This window comes from Anabrus simplex, chromosome 1 (assembly GCF_040414725.1).
Source record: "Anabrus simplex isolate iqAnaSimp1 chromosome 1, ASM4041472v1, whole genome shotgun sequence".
Lineage (NCBI taxonomy): Eukaryota > Metazoa > Arthropoda > Insecta > Orthoptera > Tettigoniidae > Anabrus > Anabrus simplex.
Window position 1 is genome coordinate 87,214,055 of NC_090265.1, and position 18,520 is coordinate 87,232,574.

The 18,520-nt window shown below is 43.6% G+C and overlaps 1 protein-coding gene across 1 annotated transcript in view; it reads right to left on the reverse strand.

Moving 5' to 3' along the window:
• LOC136861673 (hemolymph lipopolysaccharide-binding protein) overlaps window positions 1-16,191 on the reverse strand; it is a 68,757-nt gene extending 52,566 nt beyond the window's left edge. Inside the window, exons 1-2 of the mRNA XM_067138837.2 lie at window positions 16,096-16,191; window positions 48-188 (exon numbers count right to left, since the gene is read on the reverse strand). Of these exons, the coding sequence (XP_066994938.2) occupies window positions 48-188; window positions 16,096-16,149 (195 nt within the window). The 5' untranslated portion in view covers window positions 16,150-16,191. The remainder of the gene's footprint in view (window positions 1-47; window positions 189-16,095) is intronic.
• Window positions 16,192-18,520: the final 2,329 nt, after the last annotated feature.

An 18,520-nucleotide genomic window follows, 5' to 3' on the forward strand; every position in this document is an offset into this window, starting at 1 on the left:
CGTACAGAGAATAATTGTGAACACATACAGCACATAGATTCCCGTACCGAAATTACCCGGTGCCCTGAGACGTTCCGTCCACTGGCGATAACCAAACTGAAGTCATTGGACAGTGATTGACAGCTGTCGCTTCTCACATAACTAAGCGTCATGATCAACAGCAGCGGGAGGAGCAGAAGCTGGAAGTGCTGGAAAAGAGAAAAGTGTGACATCAACTTCGACTTCTAATTTCTTTCCTTTTTCTAACTCAAACTCGTTAAAACTAATATGCTATGAGCTTGTAAGGAACATAAGTAGTATAATTGGATGGTTCGGCCGCCACCGCCACCTCCGGCTCCCAGTGGCCACCTCCACCTCAGCCAGTGGCCTCTTCCAGTACTGCCAACTTAACCTAACTAGCGCGACAGTACTGCCAACTTAACCTAACTAGCGCGAAATTTGAATTTGTAAACAAAGCCACGTGCTTTTTGACAGCTGTCATCGACAACAACGCATCGCTAACCTCAGTACTGCCATCTTGACGGGCCTAAACCTCAGTAGTGCCAACTTAACCTAACTAGCTCGAGATAAACAAAGCCACGTGCTTTTTGACAACCACGTGCTTTTTGACAGATTTGTAAACAAAGCCACGTGCTTTTTGACAGACAACAACGCATCGCAAACCTCAGTACTGCCATCATGACGGGCCTAAACCTCAGTAGTGCCAACTTAACCTAACTAGCATGAGGTAAACAAAGCCACGTGTTTTTTGACAGCCACGTGCTTTTTGACAGATTTGTAAACAAAGCCACGTGCTTTTTGACAGACAACAACGCATCGCTAACCTCAGTACTGCCATCTTGACGGACCTAAACCTTAGTGATACCAACTTAACCTAACTAGCGCGAGGTAAACAAAGCCACGTGCTTTTTGACAGCCACGTGCTTTTTTGACAGCTGTCATCCGCCATCTTTAAACCACAAAGCACTGTGCTGCCCTCTATATCGCAGTAGCTGCAAAATTCGTCACCTGTCATCGGCAGTGCTGCCATCTTGACGGGTCTAAACCTTAGTGCTACCAACTTAACCTCACTAGCGTGAGATAAACAAAGCCACGTGCAGCTGTCATCCACCATCTTTGAGCATCGTGCTGCCCTCTTTAGCTACTTACCTTTGAAATGTGGTACGTTATCCGCCATCTTGCATCCGAAACCTCAGTGCTGCGCTCTATGTAGTGGCGGCAAATTCCATGTGCTCTTGTTTGGAAACAAAGCCACGTGCAGCTGTCATCCACCATCTTTGAGCATCGTGCTGCCCTCTTTAGCTACTTACCTTTGAAATTTGGTACGTTATCCGCCATCTTGCATCCGAAACCTCAGTGCTGCGCTCTATGTAGTGGCGGCAAATTCCATGTGCTCTTGTTTGGAAACAAAGCCACGTGCAGCTGTCATCCACCATCTTTAATCACCGTGCTGCCCTCTTTAGCTACTTACCTTTGACAGTTGTCATCCGCCATCTTGCATCGCCAACCTCAGTGCCGCACTCTATGTAGTGGCGGCAAATTCCACGTGCTCTTGTTTGGAAACAAATTCACGTGCTTTTTTGACAGCTGTCATCCGCCATCTTTGAGCACCGTGCTGCTATCATGCGGGCAATTTCGTTAGCTGTCATCCGCCATCTTTAATCCAGAGAGAACAGTGCTGCACTCTATGTGGTGGCGGTAAATTCCATGTGCTTTACAAACCTATGTGCTTTTCTGACAGCTGTCATCCGCCATCTTTAATCACCGTGCTGCCATCTATGTGGTGGCGGTAAATTCCACATGCTTTACAAACCTATATGCTTTTCTGACAGCTGTCATCCGCCATCTTTAATCCAGAGAGAACAGTGCTGCCCTCTATGTGGTGGCGGCAAATTCCACGTGCTCTTGTTTGGAAACAAAGCCATGTGCAGCTGTCATCCGCCATCTTTGAGCACCGTGCTGCGAGCAAGTTCGTCAGTTGTCATCCGCCATATTTAATCTACAGAACACCGTGCTGCCCTCTTTATGGCTACTACCTTAAGCACGTAGTAGCGGGCAATTTGAAAAGTTCTGTTAGCTATCATCCGCCATCTTTAATCACCGTGCTGCCATCTTTAGCTAGATACCTTTGAAATGTGGCGGCGGATAATTTGAAAAATGCTTTTTGACAGCAGCTATCTTTGAGCACCGTGCTACCCTCTATGTGGTGGCGGCAAATTCTACATGCTTTACAAACCCACGCGCTTTTTTTTTTTGACAGCCATCTTTAAGCAACAGAGTACAGTGCTGCCCTCTTTGTTGTGGCGGCAAATTCCACGTGCTCTTGTTTGGAAACAAAGCCACATGCTCTTTTTGACGGCTGTCACCCGCCATCTTTAACCAACAGAGCACTATGCTGCGGGCAATTTCGTTAGCTGTCATCCGACATCTTTAATCAACAGAGCACCGTGCTGCCCTCATGCGGGGTAATTTCGTTAGCTGCCATCCGCCATCTTTAAACACCGTGCTGCCCTCTTTATGACTACTACCTTAAGCACGTAGTAGCGGGCAATTTCGTTAGCTGTCATCCGCTATCTTTGAGCACCGTGCTGCTCTCTGTAGTAGCGGGTAATTTGAAAAGTTCTGTTAGCTGTCATCCGCCATCTTTGAGCACCGTGCTGCCATCTATGTGGTGGCGGCAAATTCCACATGCTTTACAAACTCACGCGCAGCTGTCATCCACCATCTTACATCGCAAACCTCAGTGCTACACTCTATGTGGTAGCGGATAATTTTAAAAAGAAAAATTCTACAGCAGCCATCTCTCGACGCTAATTGCACAAGATGGTAGCTATACATGACTCCTTAAAGGTGCTCATGCAAGATGATCGCTATACATAGACGCCCTTGGGATGCTTGCGCAAGATGGCGGTTATACAAGGCTCCTTATGAGGGATGCTTGCGCGAGATGGTGGTTGCTCTTATGAGGCGGCTGAAGGATCCATGGCTAGAGACGCCCTAAGGATGCTTGCGCAAGATGGCGGATGCAAGATGGCGGCTATACATAGCTCCTTATGAGACAGCCAGTACAACATGTGATCAGAACATTGATTGATGTGTTCAGAACATAAAATAAGTAGAATCGAACACTGTACTCGATACAACATGTGATTAAAACATTGTGTGGTGTGTTCAGAACACTAATCGAACGCTGTATTAGGGGATACCTTTGTTTAGATTGAAACATAACAAGACTAGAATTGAACACTGCACATTGATTGATGTGTTCAGAACACAAAATAAGTAGAATCGAACACTGTACTCGATGTCGTTAACTTCAACATGTGATTAAAACATTGGCTGGTGTGTTCAGAACACTACATAAGTAGAATCGAACGCTGTATTAGGGGATACCTTTGTTTAGATTGAAACATAACAAGACTAGAATTGAACACTGCACTCGATGTCGGAAGATCAGATTGAAAACATAACAAGACTAGAATTGAACACTGTACATTGATTGATGTGTTCAGAACACAAAATAAGTAGAATCGAACACTGTACTCGATGTCGTTAACTTCAACATGTGATTAAAACATTGTCTGGTGTGTTCAGAACACTACATAAGTAGAATCGAACGCTGTACTCGATGTCGTTACATGTGACCCGATACAACATGTTAGGGGATACCTTTATCCTAAGAACCGAACACTGTACAACATGTTAGGGGATACCTTTGTTTAGATTGAAACTAACAAGACTAGAATCGAACACTGCACTCGATGTCGTTACATGTGATCCGATACAACATGTTAGGGGATACCTTTGTTTAGATTGAAACATAGCAAGCCTAGAATCGAACATTGTTTGATGTGTTCAGTACAACTTCAATGATTAACATACACACTGTGCACATATCGCATAGCTAAAAACACACTGTGCACATATCGCATACCTAACACTTCAAATGATTTGCTTAGTACGAAAATAAAAATAAAAAATCTATACCGCGTAGCTAACTCGTTCATCACACTGCTAAGACGCTTAGTAATTGTGAATACACTCATACGAAAATCAAGAAAGCACACTGCGTAGCCAACTCGCTCGGCACGAAAAAATCTATACCGCGTAGCTAACTCGTTCATCACACTGCTAAGACGCTTAGTAATTGTGAATACACTCATACGAAAATCAAGAAAGCACACTGCGTAGCCAACTCGCTCGGCTCACTCGCTTAGTAATTGCAACACACACGGATAAGAATGTTCCGAGATACTTACATGTTTTTTAAGGGGGGTGAAAGATCATAAATTATATGTACACACATGTTGTCTCCTCCAAGTTGTAAGATGAAATAGACGCAGTACTGCGAGTTTCCACTCTAGCTGGCGAACGGAAGTAGCATGATATCTCAGCAAAAAATAAAAATACGCGTGAGCTTGCAAGTCAGACACAATGATGGATACCGCGATTCAAATCCTAGTAACTTATGCCGTCGGGAAGGGCATCCGGTGAGCATCTAGCTGTAAATCCCCGATTCTCGACAGATTCTTAATCCGAGTTCTTTGACGTCAGGAAGGGCAGCCGGTTAACAACAATTATCAAACACGCATCGCGAAGGTAGGAGTGTGCAGCGATATGCATGTTTAGACTTGCAGATTACGAAAGAAACATAACAAGACTTGAGTCTTAAAACAAATTCTTGCGATTTAAAATCTTAGTCGGGAAGGGCATCCGGCAGTAAAACAATAGTTCGTGATTTAAAATCTAAGAAGAGCATCTAGCTGAAAAACCCCCCGATTCTCGACAGATTCTTAATCCGAGTTCTTTGACGTCAGGAAGGGCAGCCGGTTAACAACAATTATCGAACACGCATCGCGAAGGCAGGAGTGTGCAGCGATATGCATGTTTAGACTTGCAGATTACGAAAGAAACATAACAAGACTTGAGTCTTAAAACAAAATTCTTGCGATTTAAAATCTTAGTCGGGAAGGGCATCCGGCAATAAAACAATAGTTCGTGATTTAAAATCTAAGAAGAGCATCTAGCTGAAAAACCCCCCGATTCTCGACAGATTCTTAATCCGAGTTCTTTGACGTCAGGAAGGGCAGCCGGTTAACAACAATTATCAAACACGCATCGCGAAGGCAGGAGTGTGCAGCGATATGCATGTTTAGACTTGCAGATTACGAAAGAAACATAACAAGACTTGAGTCTTAAAACAAATTCTTGCGATTTAAAATCTTAGTCGGGAAGGGCATCCGGCAGTAAAACAATAGTTCGTCATTTAAAATCTAAGAAGAGCATCTAGCTGAAAAACCCCCCGATTCTCGACAGATTCTTAATCCGAGTTCTTTGACGTCAGGAAGGGCAGCCGGTTAACAACAATAGCGTATGATGTAAGAGCTTAGATACTACCAGTTTTGCGTCAGGAAGGACAACTAGTCTTAAAACAAAACAGATTCTTAATCAGAGTTGTCAGGAAGGGCAACCGGTTAAAAAACTATAGTGTATGAGGTTAGATACTGCTAGTTTTACGTTAGGAAGGACAACTCAACAAATTCATGCGATTTAAACACATTTTTATTCCCAAGAGAATCGAACCCGAGACTACCGGGTGAGAGGCATGCATACTGTAGGCTATAGATTTGTTCTACAGTCCTCGAAGTATCGGCACAGTCATTCTGAGCGAGTTGTGTGGAATGCATGTGTTAGCTGAAATTGTACACGTATCTTCCGGCTCGACCTTGAGCGAGGACACTGATAAGCGACTTGTAACTCGCGAACGTCTTCTTAGCTGAGTGTAAGCTCTTAAAACACAGTACTAATTAAGGTTGTAAAATATTCTGAAATAGTCCTCCTCTGTGGTGTAGTAGTTAGCTGCTACCCTCGGAGGTCCGAGTTCGATTCCTGGCTCTGCCACGGAATGTGTAGCATTTAGCCTATGTAAGTTCCTAACGTAAAATATCATGATTGTACGGAGAGGTTAAAACACACACAGTGCCTACTCCTATCGAAAGAACCTGCACGGTACCGGCATGTAGGCTTCTCCTGGTGAAGGAGCCTGCACATAGTTTAACGCCTCCTATCAACAGCCCTTACTTAATGCTGGCTTTTTTTTTTTGCACACCCAGCCTCACACCATAGTTTTATACGACCGGCTGCCCTTCCTGACTAGGATTTTAAATCACAAGAATTTGTTGAGTTGCCCTTCCTAACGCAAAACTGGTAGTATCTAACCTCTTACACGGAATGTGTAGCATTTAGCCTATGTAAGTTCCTAACGTAAACTATCATGATTGTACGGAGAGGTTAAAACACACACAGTGCCTACTCCTATCGAAAGAACCTGCACGGTACCGGCATGTAGGCTTCTCCTGGTGAAGGAGCTTGCACATGGTTTAACGCCTCCTATCAACAGCCCTTACTTAATGCTGGCTTTTTTGCACACCCCGCCTCACACCATAGTTTTATACGACCGGCTGCCCTTCCTGACTAGGATTTTAAATCGCAGTATACGCGATAAATTTTTGTAGCGGGTTTTATAACTAGATATCCCGGTACCGATACATAGCCTACTCCACTGAAGAAGCCTGCACAAGGCTTATTGCCTCCATCCGACAAATGAATCAGCATCAACACACTTGTACTCAAAAAATAATTTTCGAAGGAGTCTGCACAAGGTTTAACGTCCCCATCAACAGCCCTTACTTATTGCTAGCTTTTTTGCACACCCCGCCTCACACCATAGTTTTACGACCGGCTGCCCTTCCTGACTAGGATTTTAAATCGATATCCCGACATAGCCTACTCCTACCGAAGAAGGCAGCTTAACGCCTCCATCCAACAAATGAATCACACTAAAACACTCTTCAATCATTCTCGCTACTTCGGATGATAGCGGGTTCGAACTGGAAGCTGTAAATGCTAGGCGTGGGACCTGTGCGATCATCATTACATGATCTAGCCGGATGCCCTTCCCGACGGCATAAGTTACTAGGATTTGAATCGCGGTATCCATCATTGTGTCTGACTTGCAAGCTCACGCGTATTTTTATTTTTTGCTGAGATATCATGCTACTTCCGTTCGCCAGCTAGAGTGGAAACTCGCAGTACTGCGTCTTTTTCATCTTACAACTTGGAGGAGACAACATGTGTGTACATATAATTTATGATCTTTCACCCCCCTTAAAAAACATGTAAGTATCTCGGAACATTCTTATCCGTGTGTGTTGCAATTACTAAGCGAGTGAGCCGAGCGAGTTGGCTACGCAGTGTGCTTTCTTGATTTTCGTATGAGTGTATTCACAATTACTAAGCGTCTTAGCAGTGTGATGAACGAGTTAGCTACGCGGTATAGATTTTTTCGTGCCGAGCGAGTTGGCTACGCAGTGTGCTTTCTTGATTTTCGTATGAGTGTATTCACAATTACTAAGCGTCTTAGCAGTGTGATGAACGAGTTAGCTACGCGGTATAGATTTTTTATTTTTATTTTCGTACTAAGCAAATCATTTGAAGTGTTAGGTATGCGATATGTGCACAGTGTGTTTTTAGCTATGCGATATGTGCACAGTGTGTATGTTAATCATTGAAGTTGTACTGAACACATCAAACAATTTTCGATTCTAGGCTTGCTATGTTTCAATCTAAACAAAGGTATCGCCTAACATGTTGTATCGGATCACATGTAACGACATCGAGTGCAGTGTTCGATTCTAGTCTTGTTAGTTTCAATCTAAACAAAGGTATCCCCTAACATGTTGTACAGTGTTCGGTTCTTAGGATAAAGGTATCCCCTAACATGTTGTATCGGGTCACATGTAACGACATCGAGTACAGCGTTCGATTCTACTTATGTAGTGTTCTGAACACACCAGACAATGTTTTAATCACATGTTGAAGTTAACGACATCGAGTACAGTGTTCGATTCTACTTATTTTGTGTTCTGAACACATCAATCAATGTACAGTGTTCAATTCTAGTCTTGTTATGTTTTCAATCTGATCTTCCGACATCGAGTGCAGTGTTCAATTCTAGTCTTGTTATGTTTCAATCTAAACAAAGGTATCCCCTAATACAGCGTTCGATTCTACTTATGTAGTGTTCTGAACACACCAGCCAATGTTTTAATCACATGTTGAAGTTAACGACATCGAGTACAGTGTTCGATTCTACTTATTTTGTGTTCTGAACACATCAATCAATGTGCAGTGTTCAATTCTAGTCTTGTTATGTTTCAATCTAAACAAAGGTATCCCCTAATACAGCGTTCGATTAGTGTTCTGAACACACCACACAATGTTTTAATCACATGTTGTATCGAGTACAGTGTTCGATTCTACTTATTTTATGTTCTGAACACATCAATCAATGTTCTGATCACATGTTGTACTGGCTGTCTCATAAGGAGCTATGTATAGCCGCCATCTTGCATCCGCCATCTTGCGCAAGCATCCTTAGGGCGTCTCTAGCCATGGATCCTTCAGCCGCCTCATAAGAGCAACCACCATCTCGCGCAAGCATCCCTCATAAGGAGCCTTGTATAACCGCCATCTTGCGCAAGCATCCCAAGGGCGTCTATGTATAGCGATCATCTTGCATGAGCACCTTTAAGGAGTCATGTATAGCTACCATCTTGTGCAATTAGCGTCGAGAGATGGCTGCTGTAGAATTTTTCTTTTTAAAATTATCCGCTACCACATAGAGTGTAGCACTGAGGTTTGCGATGTAAGATGGTGGATGACAGCTGCGCGTGAGTTTGTAAAGCATGTGGAATTTGCCGCCACCACATAGATGGCAGCACGGTGCTCAAAGATGGCGGATGACAGCTAACAGAACTTTTCAAATTACCCGCTACTACAGAGAGCAGCACGGTGCTCAAAGATAGCGGATGACAGCTAACGAAATTGCCCGCTACTACGTGCTTAAGGTAGTAGTCATAAAGAGGGCAGCACGGTGTTTAAGGATGGCGGATGGCAGCTAACGAAATTACCCCGCATGAGGGCAGCACGGTGCTCTGTTGATTAAAGATGTCGGATGACAGCTAACGAAATTGCCCGCAGCATAGTGCTCTGTTGGTTAAAGATGGCGGGTGACAGCCGTCAAAAAGAGCATGTGGCTTTGTTTCCAAACAAGAGCACGTGGAATTTGCCGCCACAACAAAGAGGGCAGCACTGTACTCTGTTGCTTAAAGATGGCTGTCAAAAAAAAAAAAGCGCGTGGGTTTGTAAAGCATGTAGAATTTGCCGCCACCACATAGAGGGTAGCACGGTGCTCAAAGATAGCTGCTGTCAAAAAGCATTTTTCAAATTATCCGCCGCCACATTTCAAAGGTATCTAGCTAAAGATGGCAGCACGGTGATTAAAGATGGCGGATGATAGCTAACAGAACTTTTCAAATTGCCCGCTACTACGTGCTTAAGGTAGTAGCCATAAAGAGGGCAGCACGGTGTTCTGTAGATTAAAGATGGCGGATGACAACTGACGAAATTGCTCGCAGCACGGTGCTCAAAGATGGCGGATGACAGCTGCACATGGCTTTGTTTCCAAACAAGAGCACGTGGAATTTGCCGCCACCACATAGAGGGCAGCACTGTTCTCTCTGGATTAAAGATGGCGGATGACAGCTGTCAGAAAAGCATATAGGTTTGTAAAGCATGTGGAATTTACCGCCACCACATAGATGGCAGCACGGTGATTAAAGATGGCGGATGACAGCTGTCAGAAAAGCACATAGGTTTGTAAAGCACATGGAATTTACCGCCACCACATAGAGTGCAGCACTGTTCTCTCTGGATTAAAGATGGCGGATGACAGCTAACGAAATTGCCCGCATGATAGCAGCACGGTGCTCAAAGATGGCGGATGACAGCTGTCAAAAAAGCACGTGAATTTGTTTCCAAACAAGAGCACGTGGAATTTGCCGCCACTACATAGAGTGCGGCACTGAGGTTGGCGATGCAAGATGGCGGATGACAACTGTCAAAGGTAAGTAGCTAAAGAGGGCAGCACGGTGATTAAAGATGGTGGATGACAGCTGCACGTGGCTTTGTTTCCAAACAAGAGCACATGGAATTTGCCGCCACTACATAGAGCGCAGCACTGAGGTTTCGGATGCAAGATGGCGGATAACGTACCAAATTTCAAAGGTAAGTAGCTAAAGAGGGCAGCACGATGCTCAAAGATGGTGGATGACAGCTGCACGTGGCTTTGTTTCCAAACAAGAGCACATGGAATTTGCCGCCACTACATAGAGCGCAGCACTGAGGTTTCGGATGCAAGATGGCGGATAACGTACCACATTTCAAAGGTAAGTAGCTAAAGAGGGCAGCACGATGCTCAAAGATGGTGGATGACAGCTGCACGTGGCTTTGTTTATCTCACGCTAGTGAGGTTAAGTTGGTAGCACTAAGGTTTAGACCCGTCAAGATGGCAGCACTGCCGATGACAGGTGACGAATTTTGCAGCTACTGCGATATAGAGGGCAGCACAGTGCTTTGTGGTTTAAAGATGGCGGATGACAGCTGTCAAAAAAGCACGTGGCTGTCAAAAAGCACGTGGCTTTGTTTACCTCGCGCTAGTTAGGTTAAGTTGGTATCACTAAGGTTTAGGTCCGTCAAGATGGCAGTACTGAGGTTAGCGATGCGTTGTTGTCTGTCAAAAAGCACGTGGCTTTGTTTACAAATCTGTCAAAAAGCACGTGGCTGTCAAAAAACACGTGGCTTTGTTTACCTCATGCTAGTTAGGTTAAGTTGGCACTACTGAGGTTTAGGCCCGTCATGATGGCAGTACTGAGGTTTGCGATGCGTTGTTGTCTGTCAAAAAGCACGTGGCTTTGTTTACAAATCTGTCAAAAAGCACGTGGTTGTCAAAAAGCACGTGGCTTTGTTTACAAATCTGTCAAAAAGCACGTGGCTGTCAAAAAACACGTGGCTTTGTTTACCTCATGCTAGTTAGGTTAAGTTGGCACTACTGAGGTTTAGGCCCGTCATGATGGCAGTACTGAGGTTTGCGATGCGTTGTTGTCTGTCAAAAAGCACGTGGCTTTGTTTACAAATCTGTCAAAAAGCACGTGGTTGTCAAAAAGCACGTGGCTTTGTTTACAAATCTGTCAAAAAGCACGTGGTTGTCAAAAAGCACGTGGCTTTGTTTATCTCGAGCTAGTTAGGTTAAGTTGGCACTACTGAGGTTTAGGCCCGTCAAGATGGCAGTACTGAGGTTAGCGATGCGTTGTTGTCGATGACAGCTGTCAAAAAGCACGTGGCTTTGTTTACAAATTCAAATTTCGCGCTAGTTAGGTTAAGTTGGCAGTACTGTCGCGCTAGTTAGGTTAAGTTTGCAGTACTGGAAGGGGCCACTGGCTGAGGTGGAGGTGGCCACTGGGAGCCGGAGGTGGCGGTGGCGGCCGAACCATCCAATTATACTACTAACATAGATTACAACCTATGACTACATAATCATATTATATCTACCATCTTCAGATTTTTATGCACGATAATTTTTGAAGACTCCATTTAGAGTATTGCTCCACTGTTTGGGACCCACAACAGGACTACTTGATAAGAAAACTGGAAAATATCCGAAGGAAAACATCACGATTTGTTCTTAGTGATTTCGAACAATAGTGTTACGAAAATGTTGCAAACGCTGGCCTGGGAAGACTTGGGAGTAAGGAAACGAGATGCTCGAATAAGTGGAATGTTCCGAGCTGTCAGTGGTGAGATAGCGTGGAATGAGTAAGCTTGAGTGGAGATTTTGAAAGCAGTAAAGATAATGAAAATAAATATGGAATGCACGAGGACAAATTGAGGTTATTACTCAATTGTGGTTAATACAAACTGAAATGACCGATACATTTTCGAGTTCTTTGAAAACATAAAAAAAAGCCAGGTAAACAATTGATAGGGAATTTTCCATCTTTGCGGCAGCCCTAAATGCAGATCATTATCAATCAATCAATCAATCAATCAATCAATCAATCAATCAATCAATCAATCAATCAATCAATACTGATCTGCATTTAAGGCAGTCGCCCAGGTAGCAGATTCCCTATCTGTTGTTTCCTAGACTTTTCTTAAATGATTTCAAAGAAATTGGAAATTTATTGAACATTCCCATTGATAAATTATTCCAATCCCTATTTCCTCTTCCTATAAAAGAATATTTTCCCCAATGTGTCCTCTTGAATTCCAACCTTATCTTCATATTATGATCTTTCCTACTTTAAAAAGCTCAACTCAAAGTTATTCGACTACCAACGTCATTCCACGCCATCTCACCAGTGAAACTCTGAACATACCTCTTAGTCGAGCACCTCGCCTCCTTGCCCCCAAGTCTTCCTAATCCGAAAATTACACCATTTCCGTGACAATTATTCTTTCAAAGGGAACAAACAATTCCCTCTATGAATTATGATATTAGAGTGGAATAAGGTGCAAAGATGGAAATATATCTCCGCCAACTCACAAACCGAATACCACCAACTCAGAAGAAAAAAGTGTTGATGCAGGGAGAAGACACCGAGGTAGGTAGGCTTCGGCTGGCAGCCTGGCAGCCGTGCATTCAGGAGGCGGCTGGGCAGGTTCCAGTCGCCGGCTGCTCTGAGAATGGTTTTCCATTCTTTTTCATTCTCCTGCACTAAGGAGAATGTAGGGACAGATGCTGGTTATGATTCACAAGCCGACCATCGCATGTTCACTAGTAGGCGCCGTCAAATATTATAAGATTATGTTCATTAGAGTACAACGAAGGAATAGAGGTGCGAAAATACTGGGTTTTCGTATTATTACCTGGCATTTCCGACATTGAAGAGTGCATAAACTATACATGACTAAGAGAGCACATGGCGACCATGTTTACGTGGTCACAGAGGGGTGGTGACGTCATACCTGACATCGTGAGGGGTTAGAGAGAGAGAGAGAGAGGGGGGGAGGGAGAATTAATACCCAATAACTAAGTCCGAATTTTTGCTACTGCGCATGCACGACTAATTGAATTATTTAACGTTTCACCGTGAACAAGAAAAATGATCGTAACGTTTTAAGTATGACGTCACACCACCCCTTGTACCCCTGTAGAGCTTATGAGCTTGGGTTCATCTAAATTCCTACACATACGTGTCCCTCGTAATAGGTTATTGAAGAAATGCATAATGTTTAACTAAAAATATTCGGGAAAATGTAATCATACGATTTATTTCCTTCGTCAATAAACAGGTAAGCAGGGGAGTTACGGGTTGAAGGGAATCGCCAAGTAGTTACGTCAGGTTGGTAGTTCTTGTGCGCATGTGTAGATCGAAGATGAAGGGGCGGTTACCTATAGCCGTTACCATGTGGTCGTGGTATTGGTGCCATTACTGTCAATTCAAGTTATGAATTGTATTTAATAAATAATGTTATTTGCTTTACGTCCCACTAACTACATTTACGGTTTTCGGAGACGCCAAGGTGCCGGAATTTTGTCCCGCAGGAATTCTTTTACTAGCCAGTAAACCTATCGACACGAGGCTGACGTATTTGAGCACATCCAAATACCACCGACCTGTGCCAGGATCGAACCTGCCAAGTCGGGGTCAGGTCAGCACGTCAACCGTCTGAGTTACTCAGCCCGGCATCGTCCGACTCGTTGGCTGAATAGTCAGCGCACTGGCCTTCGGTTCAGAGGGTCCCGGGTTCGATTCCCGACCGGGTCGAGGAATTTAACCTTCATTGGTTAATTCCAATGGCTCGGGGGCTGGGTGTTTGTGCTATCCCGAACATCCCTGCAACTCACACACCACACATAACACTATCCTCCACCACAATAACACGCAGATGCATACACATGGCAGATGCCGCCCACCCTTATCGGAGGGTCTGCCTTACAAGTGCTGCACCCAGCTAGAAATAGCCACACGAAATTATAATTTTAATTATAGTCCGGCATGAATGTTATTTAATTAATGGCTCGTGTATGCAAATTTTTCCGGCCCCGCGGTGTAGGGGAAGAGTGCCTGCCTCTTACTCGGAGGCCCCGGGTTTGATTCCCGGACAGACCAGGGATCCCTTGATCTGAGGGCTGGTTCGAGGCCAACTCAGCCTACGTGATTACAATTGACGAGCCTTCTTACGGTGAGAGGGCGGTCCTGGACTAGGACACTTAGTATAACGGCCGAGAGGATTCTTCGTGCTGACCATATGACACCTCAAAATCTGCAGGCCTTTGGGCTGAGCAGCGGTCGCTGTGTAGGCCGAGGCCCTTCTGGGCTGCTGTACCATGGCGTTTGGTTTTCTTATATGCACATTGTGCGGTATTGTGTAGTTAACTAATTAAGGAATGCTTCGTGCATTCGAGGTGGATTTATGTGCATTGTTTTCGGTATTTAATTGCGTATCAAAGTGGGATGTAACTAACCTCGAGTGCTTTCAAATTAATGCTGGCTGGCTTCGTAGACGATGCCGGCAGTACGTGCAATCGTTACCAAAATAAAATTCTATGAGGATCATTTGAGCACACTACTTTCTGTTCTTGCTACTGTGTGAACTTGCAATTTAATGTAGCCTCCGTTTTAATTTTTCTGTTTGAGTAAAAACACTTTTTTGGGTGTGTCGGTAGGTCACTGGCAAGAATAAAGGAGATATCTCCTTATGGCTACTTCACGTATCAATTCATATCGTTCGTGCATGCTTGTCTGGTTCCTAAAAATGCTCTCGCGTTCGTAAATTGGGAATCGAAAATTGCTCCATAATGATCGGGCGCTCAAAGCGACCTCTGATATTTTCTTCTTTTGTTTTTAATTTCAAGTATTTTAATAGTTCACTGCCTTTGAGGATCCAACCAGCCTTCGAGCTGAATACCAAACATACATACATACATACATACATACATACATACATACATACATACATACATACATACATACATACATACATACATACATACATACATACATACACTGTGATTTCTATGGTGGATTTATATCGTCAGTGTACATTCTGTGATGTAAGGTGATAATCTTCTGCTGTAACCCATGGTGTATGTAGTTTGTGTTTTTATGTCAATTTACATGCCAGATGTTGGCTCCTGAGGTCATAGTTTCATCATGACTGACCTTCAACAATTTGAAGGGATGTACTGACTGTGAATGATGATGTCATAAACATGGCTACCGTGGCAAAAGAGTCGTAGTGCTTGACAGATATTTGCATTTCATAATTTCTTACTAATTGCAAAAAATCATAACTTTTGAATCTAAGTTCCTTCTTTGGACATGGTAGAATTCGCCCTTCTGAGACCCGTACTAGAGATAGTCAGCTTGTGTACCGGACCCCCAGATCCATTTATAAACAACGGCCGCCACCACCTCAAATTCCCTGCACCATAAATCACCTCTCAAATTCCCTGGCCTGAGTGTGTGTGTGCCACACTCTAAGAGGCCCGCCGTACCCCTTTCAGGATACGGAGTGAAAGCTTTTGTGGTTAGTTAGTTAGTTAGGGAGAAGACAGAGCAGAGCAGGCTTTAGCTTACCAGCGGGGGTGGGGGTGGGGGGTGGGGGTGTTACTAGCCTGACAGCTCTGCATTCGGAAGGCGGAGGGGCTGGCTCCAAACGCTGACTGCCCTGAGATTGGTTTTCCAGTGGTTTCCATTCTCTTGCCCTACGGCGAATGCCGGAGCAGTTCCTATTTTAGGCCACGGCCACATCCACCTCCTAGACTCAGCTTGGAGCATCGTAGTCACTCTCATGAAGCATTTCTATCACATCCAAGTAGGATTGAAATATCACAACTAGATTGGTATTGTCTTATTTCATTGGCTGAATGATCAGCATCGAGGCCTTCAGTTTAGAGGATCATGGGTTCGATTCCCGGCCGGGTCGGGAATTTTAATCGCGTGTGATTAATTATTCTGGTCCAGGGACTGGGTGTTTGTTTTTGTCCCAGTACTTTCCTCTTCATATTCAGATAACATACTACAATACAAACCACCACAGAAACACGCAATAGTAATTACATCCCTCCATAGAGGATTGGCGTCAGGAAGGGCATCTGGTAGTAAAACATGGACAAATCTACATGTGCAACACAGATATGGGAAAAGTGGAGGCAGAAGAATAAGAAAAAAATTGGTATTGTCTTACCTCATTGATCATCATGGAGAATATTATATCCAGGTAGACTAACAGACTGCACATTTATTGACCACATATTTTTGCTGCTAATATACTGAAATAAACTCTCCGGGGAAATCAGCGCTTGTATAGTAGTGAGTTGATAATGGATCATCGTTTTATCAAATACCGCTTGACATATGACACATGACGTCGGCTGGGTAATTTTAGATTGTGATAAAAAGGAGGCTCCCGCTCCTCATATCACAGTAATTCTTTGTAGTAGCACAGGGCTTCCCTAACTTTTTGTCTCTGAAGCCCGCTGAGCACATCACGTGGATGTCCAAGGCCCCCTTAGCCACAAAACATAATACTGCATTCAGTAAGCAAAAACAGAATGTTGTAGTGATACCATGTTTGTATTTATTCCTATAATTAGGACAAATATTTACTTTCTCTGAAAGTTTCATTTAACTTCGTTTACATAAAGATACTTTATAAATACACAGACATCATTAAACAATGTGACACTTAGCTAACAATTACAACAGTGTGGATCTGGAAAATTACTTGGTAATTCATATTTTGCGATTGTTAGATCAATGGGACGGATGGTGAGCGAAGTCACAGGGAGCCGAAGATCAGCCTCTAAATTAGCTCTGTTCCTGCACGCAGGTATGTTTTCAGGAGAGGCCAAAACGCAGTATTTCCTTTCTAGAAATTGTAGGGTGTAGGGGACGTCATACACCCAAAAATTAATCAGAGACGTGGAGTTGTAATATAGTCATGGAACTTCCTGGAGCTAAACATGCCACTCTATGTGATTCTGCAATCATATCATATTTCAATTTATTTTTCTCTTTCTCTGTGCCAAGAAATTTTGGCTAGTTGATCTTCCTCTAGGGAGGGCAGTTAATCTTCAGTTTCAAAGAAGAGATTTCTAATCCACGAGATTATCTCAACCAGAGGCGAAAAGTATGGTCTGATATTATCAATTCCAAGTGTCCCACAATTACATCACTTGCACTGCCTTGTGGTATTTATTCCTTTTTCCGCTGCTAGCTTGTACCATCCATCAGCCAAATTAAGAGGTACATATATTCTACTGTATGTAAGTTATACAATAGTGAAGGCATAGTTCCGAAATTTAGTATAACGGTCTCTAAATTGTGCGCATGCAATAAAATTTCACCATTGAAATACAACTTACATTATTATTGCGGACCTCTTCGATTATTATCGTCGTGGCCCCCCAGGGGTCCGCGGGCCACAGTCGGGGACTGTCCTAGTATCTTCCCAGTGGACTTAGCCCAGTTTATTAACCGGATGCTTTTCCTGACACCAAATTTATGCCAAAGGATGCATTCACTATTGCGTGTTTCTGAGGTGATTTGTAGTGTGATACAGGCGCAGTTCTACCTTTAATTCACACGGTCACATATCCTACCGTACATGAAGTACTTAAAATAAACCGTATGTATAACGTTATTATTCTTCACAATTTTTTTTTTTTTGTTTGTTTGTTTTTGTAGTTTATCCTTTCCCGTGTGTTGGTAGAGGCTTGGCAACACAGTAATGGTCACATTCTAGCTGTGGACTTCCTCTTTCATTCAACAACACCATCCCCTCAAAACTGAGCGAGGAGGAAGCGGGTTTACAGTGAAATCCACTGACTGAAGACACAAAGCTTTCAAGACCGGACACTCCGGCGCTGTAATAGACCTTCCGCACAGTTCATATTCTCTATCCTTCATAGTAACAAAAGCAGTTTTGTTAACATCCTTCAGAGCTATTTGATAGGTAGAAAGAAATTTCTTTTTATTTCTTAAAATGTTTCAACCCTTATTCTCTAATGACTAAAAGCTATCTCCTGATAGAAACTGTATGAGACCAGAAACACAAATAATGCGAGGAAAGATATAAATCGAAAATGGAATTTATCGGGAATCGGGAAGCGTGGTCTGTCATTGCTGAAGAGTTCTCATCATCAAAAAAAGCGAATCACAAAGTATTTCAGACAAAATGCAATGGTATTCAATTTGAAACCTTGTAAAATTAAATGTTACGGCATTACAACAATTGTAGAAATATGTCGTAGTCCGACTCGTTGGCTGAATGGTCAGCGTACTGGCCTTCGGTTCAGAGGGTCCCGGGTTCGATTCCGGGTCGGGGATTTTAATCGCTTCTGATTAATTCTTCTGGCTCGGGGACTGGGTGTATATGTCCGTCCCAACACTCTCCTCATCATATTCAGACAACACACTACACTACCAACCACCACAGAAACACGCAATAGTGCTTACATCCCTCCATAGAGGGTTGGCGTCAGGAAGGGCATCCGGCCGTAAAAACAGGGCCAAATCCACTTGTGCGACGCAGTTCGCACCCGCGACCCCACGGGTGTGGGAAAAAGCGGCAGGAAAAGAAGGAAAAGAAGATAGCAATATGTCGTAAG